Raw genomic sequence first — 9,714 nt, forward strand, 5'->3', positions numbered from 1 at the left:
TGGCCTACCTCATCCAGCCCGATGAGTTCATCCCTTACTTGGTATTCTGTCCCGCGCACCGTCTGAACTCACAACTCCGTCTTCCAACGACTCTGTCTAACTCTGCGCCTCGCAAAGTTAGGCGCGTTTCTCGAGCGCATCTATTTTCGGACTCACAAAGAGGTATGTGCGTTCGTCTTTCACGCTCATCAATCCCGCCCCTATCACGATGATGGCGCATCGCGCCGAGCAAATCAGCAGCTCTTTTGCGATGCACGCCTCGGAAGCCAGACCAGGGTTTAGTGTCACACCCAGCACGAGCCCGTTTCAATCTCGGCAGTGTTCCACCCTAGTCCCCGTTTTGGTATCGCATGGGATGGCTGCAAATTTCGACACGACCTTGCTGATGCGGTACCTTGCCGACCGATTCTTCCTTTTCGTCAGAAGTTTATTACTGCGAATCGGCGACAGTTTTCTTTTCCCCTTCCTAGCAAGCAAGCCTGACGATTTCCCGTGCTTTCCCCAGACAACCCTTGCGCACGCGCGTCGACCTTGTCCGGCAAACAACCCAGCAGCAGCACCACCACCACCGCGTCCGACCCAGCTGAACCGATTTGGCAACAGCACCACATCACCATCCAAAGAACAACCACCTCGACCTCGGCCGGATTGACTGAAGAAAGAACACCAGTTATCCTCGCCCGAATCCTTGCGACCACACACCCTTCGTAAGTTGTTCTGATTCAGTGCGCCTCCTTCCCCGATATCCGCACTGGGGCGCGTCGCATGGCACCGGCCGACCTTGTCGCGTCCTGCACTCGCAGACGCCTGTCGTGACGGGACGCACGGGTATCCCAGTGCGAAAGGAAACCTGGTTTTGCTGGCCACCTCGCGACTGTGTGTCCATGAGGGCGATCCAAGAAGCGCAGCTCCAGGTTCCACGACGACCTTTTTCACAAAACAAACCCCAAGCGACCCAGCATCATCCCTTGTCTTCTGTGACTCGACAACGTCTATCTTCTCGGGACTAACGTTGGCCAACGAATACAGATACCGACAGCACCAGCGCATCCACGGCCGTTATTCTGAAATATTATGGGATTGATGACAATGGCTCAACACCGGCAGGCGCCCCGCCAATTCAAGGAAGAGCCCGGCCATGACTCGGTGAGTGACATTCATTTTTTTTTTCCAATTCCTGCGACACCTCCACCCATCGCCGACAATCCCGTGGCCACTTTTCGACCTCTGTCAATGTGGGAGTCCCGTCGCGTTTTTCCAAACCTCGTTTTTGGGTCGCGTACATACCCAGCTTGCTTGAGATAAGTCTATCTCGCAAGAAGTGTCGTCGCTGTTGCGACGCGAGGTTAAACCCCATGCTCCCGCGTTCGCGATTCCCCTTGCTCGACAACCCTGGCAGGCTTCGTAATTGTTCCAGAAAACTGCATGCCCGCTGCCGCATCCTTGGCCGGCCGGGGAGGGCTGCTCCTGGGATTACAGGGGGTCGGCCTGTTTCACCAGTAGCCAGGGCTCTGGGAACATGCGGCAGGGGGCAGTGCCAGGGTGGGCAGCACGCTTCCGCCCTGTCAGTTCAGCGCGCGGTGGGCGACCCCATGCGCGTGCTGCTTCTGCGTCGCATCCATCCCACACATCGACAAGCGTTGAAGGGACAACTGGCCAGCCAAGTTGGCTGCAGAGAGCTGCAGAACACATCGTTTCTGGAGCGAGACTCGGGCTTTGCTTCCTCGGGCCGCACGATTACGCCATCGCAGCGTAATGGTCTTCGCTGCGGAGCTAGACCAGCCTGGCTGGTCAAACGGCGAGCGAGGTGGCTCTCAACGGCAAACCAATTGGGGAAACCTGGTTGGATGTCCCGGCCCCACGCGATCCCCGCCTCCCTCCCCAATCGCCCCAAATCCTTGCAACCGATAGGACAGGACATCGAGGAAGCACGATGGAATCAGCGATCGGCTCGCCTTTTGCTGTCCGCTCAATTGTCTCTGCAAAGAGTCAGTTGTCGGTGCGTCTGGTGCGACAGTCTCGCCTCCTAGCGAAGATTTGGCCGCCAATGATAGTCACATGCACACGGAGAGTTGGATCGAAGAACAGACAGAGAGTCAGCCGGGGTGGGCCGGGGGGCAATTTCTCAGTGAGGCAACATCACGCCAAGTGGGCCAGCCAGCGGCATGCTCTTCCTCCTCCGCGGGTCTCTCAAGGCCGTGTCAGATGGGATGGAAGTACTTCTCTCAAAAGCTCCTGCAGAAAGTCACTGCAAAATGCCGTTCCCAAGTGGTGCCTGGCCCGATGCGAGCAGAAGCAGGTCTATCTGGAGACCCTGAGACAACAGCGGGACGTCATGTACAAAAACGCACAAAAAAAACAGCCCCCAATGTCGCCTGTTCGGCATGCATCTGCCATCGATCCAGTCTCAGGTCCAGAGACTTTGGAACAAGCCGTCGGGATGGCCAGCCAAAGCGCAAGGATGGGAGGCAAGGATGGCAGAGTGGGACCCAGTCCCCTCACCGCCCCTTGTCCTTACGACAGAACGGGAGAGCACAGGAGATGAGTGGCAGATGACAGACCAGACATGCCGGGAAACTTTTCAGAGGGCTTGCCTGTTAATGGCTAGTCTCGGAAAGCCATTCCCTGTTCGGCAAAAGTTGTGCTACCTGGCTTGCAGCCGGCTGTCCATTGGCCACTTAATCAACTCATGCAGTCGCCCCCTGTTCTCCTTTTTCTCCCCACACCCCCTCCCCTTGCTTCTCAATCCATGGCGGCTGTCCAAACCACCCCCCACCCTGGCTCTGCTCCCCATCCCTCTACGCCTCGACATTTTCTTCATTTCGCTCCTCGGTGTTCACCACGCCTGGCCGTTTTGGGCAACACGAGAGAGGCGGTTTGTCGAACCCACTACCGCGAAAAAAGCGCCTCCCATGCCCCCTGGTTGGGTATATCATACTCAACCAGCCAGGCATTATCGCTTCGCTCTCCCCCTGCTTGGTTCTGCAAGCATTCGTCAGTCCCGCATCTTTATCTCCTTTTTCCTGCGAACCCCCCAGCCGCTCAACCCCCATATCTCCGCGCTCCCCACAATCGTCTTTCCTTGCCTTTCAACCATCACACTCGGTCAGGATTGATCCTGTCACTCCCGCTTCCTCCGCCACGGGACTGCATACTCGGTTAGTAGCCCTGCTTTCCACCTTCATCCCGCCGCCCAGGCGGTTCAAGTCGCTGCCGGCCGCGAGTGATGCCCACCAGGAAGAGAAGCCCAAGTGGGAATGTCGAAACCTCGGGTCAGAATTCCGAGCCATTCCCTGCTCCACTGTAGAGGGTAGCATTGGATTTCCCTCCCCTCGTCCTCGGCTTGGATACCGCGTGGAAAAGGCGCCATGTCCTACAAAATCCCACCCCCAAATCCCCGAGGCTAGCCCGCCTCACCCGTGGATCCCCAGTCGTTTTGTCAGGGGACCGAACTTCGCTCCCGGCCCCCCAGTCCTTGCACGCGTTCCCGACAGGAAAAAAAACCACAACATTCCCAGACGCGTCCCAGGTGCTCCAGAACACACATACATGGTTTTTGTTTCGAAGATAGCCCTGTAATCGTGAGGACTAATGGTTGTCTCCTCTATGCAGCATCACACCCACCACCAACAGCAGGGTCCTGTTCCCCCTCATCTGCAACACTCTCGACCCTCGAGCGTGGTTCATCAGCAGCATCACAGCCAGACCTCGGCGGCGCAACAGCAGCAGCAGCAGCAACAGCAACAACAACAACCACAACAACCCCAGCACTCAGGCGCGTACACATACCCGCAACAAACACAGGGGAGCAATTCACAAGATCACGGGCTTCCGAACTACTACGCGCACCCGAGCCCTTACAGCACGCCGGGTGCAACGAGCGGATACACGGCCGCAGGTGAGTCGCCGTGGGGTTTTATCTCATGAGAATCCAGAGCGCCTGAGCTGACATATGGGCCCCTTAAGACACCGGAGACATGATGGCCGCAACCATGCAGCAGAGGCCGTACCCGCCGATTTCGTACCACACACCCCAGTCGAACTCGCCGGCTTCGGTGGCGTCGCCCTCGGGCCACGACCAGCAGAGGAGCATGTACGCGCAGCCTCCCTCGCAACTACACCAGCAATCGATGTACTATGGCGGCCCCCAGCAGCAGTACTCGTCAATGCCGGCCCAGGCTGCGCAATCGCCGTACGCGCAACATGCCCAACAACCGCATCAGTCGATGGGATCGCAGCCGGGCATGATGATGTCGCACACACCCCCCCAGCATCCCATCAGCCAGCACCCTGCGCAGCACGCACAGCCGGGAATGACGGTCAGCCCGCGCCCGGATAAGATCGATACGCACAGCCTCAACCACCGGATATCAGCAACTTCGGCGCCCGTTGCTATGAACAGCGCGTCGACAACTAGCCCCCAAAACGGTGCGCCGCTGACAACTCCCACCACCGCTGCTGGTGTGAACCCCAATGCTGCTCCGGGCCCAATCCCCGCGACCACGCCGCTGGTGGTCAGGCAAGATACGAATGGCGTCCAATGGATTGCTTTCGAGTATTCCCGCGACCGGGTCAAGATGGAGTACACCATCCGCTGCGACGTCGAGTCGGTGAATCAGGACGAGCTCACGGCCGAGTTCAAGACGGAGAACTGCGTCTACCCGCGCGCGTGCTGCCCCAAGGACCAGTACCGCGGGAACCGGCTTCAGTACGAGACCGAATGCAACTCGGTGGGCTGGGCTCTGGCTCAGCTGAACCCGCCACTTCGCGGCAAGAGGGGCTTGATCCAGCGGGCTGTGGACAGCTGGCGGAACAGCAACCAGGACCCTCGTCTTAGGAGCCGTCGTGTTCGCCGTATGGCCAAGATGAACTATCGCAACAACAAGACGGGATCGACCACGCCCCACGCTACTCACATGCCCGCTGGTCCCGGCGGCCCCGGCTCCTCGGGCATGACCACGCCAACGGGCATGGGCCCGGGAGGCAACCCGGCCATGGGCAAGCCGGTTCTCGCCAACATGGCGTCGCAGATGCACCACCATCACGGCGGCCAACAGGACGGAAGCGCTCAGGGAGGAGACGAAGTCGGTATGTTTCACCAGATGGCCTAAAAAGCGCGCGCGTTGTTGTGATTAAAGTGTGATACCTCTTCGAGCCAAAGCTGTTTTACATGCGCCTGCTTTTTCATTTTGTTTTGGATTGTCTTTGGATTTTTCTGGGAAATACTCGCTCGCCGCCGCCCCATCTACACCTGTTATATACCGGCTTTCGAACCTTTATTCGACCTTCGAGCACTGTTTACCCGGGGCGACAACAGGAACCTGGTACAAAAAGAAAGAACTGTACATTACATTTAGTTGCGTTTGCTGTTAGTCTGTTTTGCTGGGTTTGGGTCGTCCTTCAGTCGTCTGGCTGGGCTGGCTGGCTGGCAGAACCCGGTTGCATTGCATTTTCTTGCTTTGCAGCCACCACATTCAACAGCATCATCGCTCATCACATATCAACCAGCACCTTCATCCTCAACCCCACCTTCTGCCCAAGTGTCCTTGACAGGGAGCCTGATTCAGGGGGATAAATGATGGCACCTCGAGATGCGGGCGACTTTGTGTTCTTTGCCGCGCGTCGCTTTGAGATTTGCGAGTTGCTGCTCTTGCTGCGCTGTTTTTTGCTCTGAAGTATCACACTTGACATGACCGACGCGCGTTGCCGACGAGGCCCGACATGATTAACCAACCCCCCTCTTGAGTAGAACGCCCATCGGCTGACACGCTCTCTCTTAGGCGAAGGAGAATATGCGGATGACCAGGCCCACCACCACCACCATCATCAACCCCCCACGGGCCAGCCGGGCGCTGAGGAGCGGCCCACCCAAGCCTTCACCGGCTACGGTTCCTACAGCGGCGCCCCCCAGGGCTCGTCGTCGATGCCCTCCCTCCACGACACCCTGAGTGGCTCCCCGGCCCATGGCAGCGGCTCCCTAGCCGCCGCCCGCCAGTCGAGCCTCGCGCGAGGCATCGTGGACGGGCCTGATGACCTCTTCCCGGACATCCCCGAAACCAAGAAGCGCAAGTTCATCCTCGTCGAGGACAACGACCGCCAGAGCCGTTTGCGCGTGCGCGTCACCCTGGACAACGTCAACACGCGCGAGATCCCGGACAGTTTCCGCCGCAACAACAGCGTCTACCTGCGCTCCTTCTTCCCGCGCGAGATGCAGAGCCCCCCGCCTAGTGCGACAGGTAGCCGCTTCTTTGCTGAGGACGCGAGCGAGGCCGAGGACGATGGCGCCACCGAGACGGAGGGCCGCCGGGCCGGGCGTGGCGGGAACGTGTCCCTGTCAGCTAAGCGCTCGAGGGCCATGGTCAAGGTCACTGTGGCGGAGGGTCAGGAAGTCGAGCTTGCTATCCCCCGGATGCGCCGGTCGTTCCGGGGCAAGGAGGTGCGGCTGAACGACCTGGGCTATCGCATGGCGTGGCTACAGAGCCGTGTCTTTTCGGGACGGACCGTGTTTTTGCAACGAGCTTGTGAGTTTTTTTATTCGGGACATATCCCTCTGTTATGACGCCACAAACTGACATTAGCCGCAGTGGACTGTTATCGCAACAAGACGCGCAGCGCCATCGAGGGCCAGCTGCAGGACGTTAAGACGGCGGCGCCGCACTACGAGACGCGTGTTGGGAAGCGCAAGTTCAATGACCGGCTGCGCAGGGAGGAGGACTAAGCGGGAGATGTGAGACTTGGGACGGAACGATCATAACGAGGGCGAGAATGGGACTAGTGTGGAAATGGGGCGAGGGCGAGGATTAAACGAGGATTAAACGAGGATGAGAATGGGATGAGAATGAGGATAAGAATAGGGCCGAGGATGACGATGATGGCGGGGACGGGGGCTTTACAATGACGAGGAGGGACCCTTGTCGTTGGTGGGTGGCGGCCTTTGCTTAAAGGCTGAACCGGCTCTTTTGATGGTCTAGGTGTTACGTTCGGGGGGCTTCGGGCTACTTCCATTTGTGGATCTGTATAGAAAAGCTTTGCTTGCAAGCAAGGGCATCACTGCCGGGGGTCATAGGTAACACTTGTATATTCTAGTTTGTAGCGTCCGTGTGAATGTTAGTTTATCGGTGCCGGTATTGACAGGGCTTATGGCGTATCTGATGTGAGTGCTGGCGCTGTTCATGAGAGGGAGTAAGGTTGTGTGGTGTGTGTGGTATGTATGCAATGACCGCCTGCTGAGGAGCTGCCATGGTTGAAATCGACTCACCCCAGCCCGTATGGTTGATGCTCCGTCCTGACACTCTCATCGTTGGAGTATACCCTAGTCCCTGCTACGCCAACCTCCTCCCCAATCTACTCGCCCCTCAACCACCGCCCCAGCGCCGCCGGATCAGCCGCATTCTCCCAGTGCTCAACAGCCCTCCCCATCTCATCAAACCTCCACACCCCACAAAACGGCATCGCGATCCCCTCCTTCTGCTTCTCCCTCTCCACCCCCTCACCTCCCCCCCTGCCCTCTTGGCCGTCTCCCCCCTTCCCCTCGCAAGAACTAGCACCAGAAGAAGAAGAACCGCCCCTCAAAACCCCCATAACGCACCCAAACACCCCCCCCTCATCCACCACCATCCCCCCGCTCCCAACCCCAACCTCCATCACCAACCCGCCCCTGCGCGCCGCCGCCGCGACAAGGTCTTCCTCGTGCTGCTGGGCCGCGGCGATGCCTACGAGTGGGGGGCGCGGGGGCGTGGTCAGGTCGCGGTCGGCGGGGTGCAGGATTATGGAGGGGGAGGCGATGGTGTGCAGGAGGGTTAGGTTGGTGTACAGGGTTTGGAGGTTGCGGAGGGCGGTGGTGCGGCGGGTGGGTTCGCTTGGGGGCTGGGTGGTGGTCATGTTGGTGGATGTTGGTGGGGGTGGTGTTCTGGTGGCGGTTTTGGGGTGTGGTGATGGTGGTGACGATGGTGGTGGCGGTGATAATGGTCGTTACGTTGATGGTTGGTAGAGGCAGACCTGGGCTGGTTTTTGGAAGCGGATTGCGGTGGTGGAAGGCAGGAGTTGGGTTTGGGATGGGTTTGGGATGGGTCTAGTTGGGTTGAGGTTGGGTTGCGAGGTGGAGACGCCTTTGGCAAGTAGTACGAGGTGTAGGTAAGATAGGTGGGCTGGCGCTAGCGCTGGTCTCGGATGTCCGGTGGGTGAGAAGGTACAGTGGTAGGTAGTGTGGCTTGAGTCGATGGGGTAACCCGGGCTGAAGTATACGCTAAGGCCTTCGTCTTGGCTTCTACCCAACATCTAGCAGTATAACCAGTCGTTCATAATCAACGGCCTGTAGTCTACAGTCAAGGAGATACGAGGTCCAAAGAAAGCTTGGTGTCCGCCTAGCTACCACCCGGTCGATACTGCAGCTTCCCAAAGTGTGGAACACCACTAGCGAGACTCTCGAGCATCTTAAACATAAAGCACGGGAAGTGAACCCCAAAGAAGTATAATACTTCGCATCATAAGAGCAAGAGCTTACCGTATAGCCTCTGAAAAGGACGTAGCCGGTGACTAAACCCTAAACCCTTGGAGGTTTGCTTCGGGTGCTGGTAGAGGAAGGGGGAAGAGGGGGAAGGGGGGCTGTATTTTTATTTAAGCCCCCAGGCCCTGGCCGCCCTTATTAGTCACTCGGCCATTTGGGGCTGGTCTATGATATCAGAAATCCAAAACTGATATATCTACCCGGGATTGCAGAAGGCAGCTGGTCGGATTTGATAGTTTTGCGAGGCCGGTGCGGCTATCATCACAACACTTGCTCCGGCGTGGTATGGCTTGTCACTCCCACTTCAATGACCAGAAGATGCAAATAAATGGAGAATATGCATAACAGTCAGCAAGTGTGATCCCATGTTGCTTTGGCAACCGCGCTGGCATCACGTCTAAACAGCTAGAGGCGAGCTACAAGGTTGGGATGACGAGGTAGCAACATCAACGACAACCGCATTTGGGAGACATCCTCGTCCGGCCATTGTTACTTCAACACTTACCCGCCCTTGGTGAGTACCATTAACAATCTCAAATCGACCTCACGAGAAGCATCGCAGCTAGCCCCCGAGTCGCTCGACCCCACACGCTACACACTTTCCCAACCTCCAGCCTCGAGTCCGATTCCTCAGGACACCTCTATGATCAAGCATAGGTCAAAGGTCGTCTGCAACGTAGCATATAATGTAAAGACTTGTGCTCTAGCCATCCAGCCGCCCGCCTGACCGCAGCAACGTCACCAAATCGCACTAGAATATGTGTAAGAGGCATCTTAGACCAATACACCCACCCCCGGACCACCTACCAGCACTGCCTCGTCTTTCCCAGTCCAGCTAGGTACCCAACTAGATCAACCCCTATACCCGTTTCCATCACCCAATATATATCCACACGCTCAATCACTCATAGTTTAGTATCATTGTATTGAATTTTAGTCACTAGCCGGGCCAACCCCGTCCTTACCCCTTCCTACCTCTTCCCTAACCCCCTACCGTACTTCATACCCTCCTCAACTCACGACAACCAAGTAACCCAGGGCAACCTAAACAACAACTCAGACAACTCAAGCAACACAAAAGCAGGGCAGCAACCGGCTAGCAGCAGCAGCAGCAGGGAATCAGCAAGACACACAAAGAAGTCTCAGTCTCAGTCTCCCCTATCCCTCTCTCTCTCCTTGCCCCAGTCCCCTGTCCCTGTCCCAGGGGT

General features: G+C 57.6%; 2 protein-coding genes across 2 annotated transcripts; one reads left to right on the forward strand and one right to left on the reverse strand.

Annotated features, from left to right (window-relative positions):
* Positions 1-3,591: 3,591 nt before the first annotated feature.
* Positions 3,592-6,718, forward strand: CHGG_06335 (uncharacterized protein; the record flags this gene model as incomplete). Its single annotated transcript, XM_001222429.1, has 4 exons — positions 3,592-3,898; positions 3,967-5,088; positions 5,781-6,521; positions 6,579-6,718. The coding sequence occupies 4 exons, from the start codon at positions 3,592-3,594 to the stop codon at positions 6,716-6,718; spliced, it is 2,310 nt and encodes a 769-aa protein (XP_001222430.1).
* Positions 6,719-7,344: 626 nt separating this feature from the next.
* On the reverse strand, positions 7,345-7,881 carry CHGG_06336 (uncharacterized protein; the record flags this gene model as incomplete). The annotated part of the gene is made up of 1 exon (XM_001222430.1): positions 7,345-7,881. The coding sequence occupies one exon, from the start codon at positions 7,879-7,881 to the stop codon at positions 7,345-7,347; it is 537 nt and encodes a 178-aa protein (XP_001222431.1).
* Positions 7,882-9,714: the final 1,833 nt, after the last annotated feature.

The sequence above is a fragment of the Chaetomium globosum genome, genomic scaffold (genome assembly GCF_000143365.1).
Source record: "Chaetomium globosum CBS 148.51 scaffold_3 genomic scaffold, whole genome shotgun sequence".
NCBI classification, from domain to species: domain Eukaryota; kingdom Fungi; phylum Ascomycota; class Sordariomycetes; order Sordariales; family Chaetomiaceae; genus Chaetomium; species Chaetomium globosum.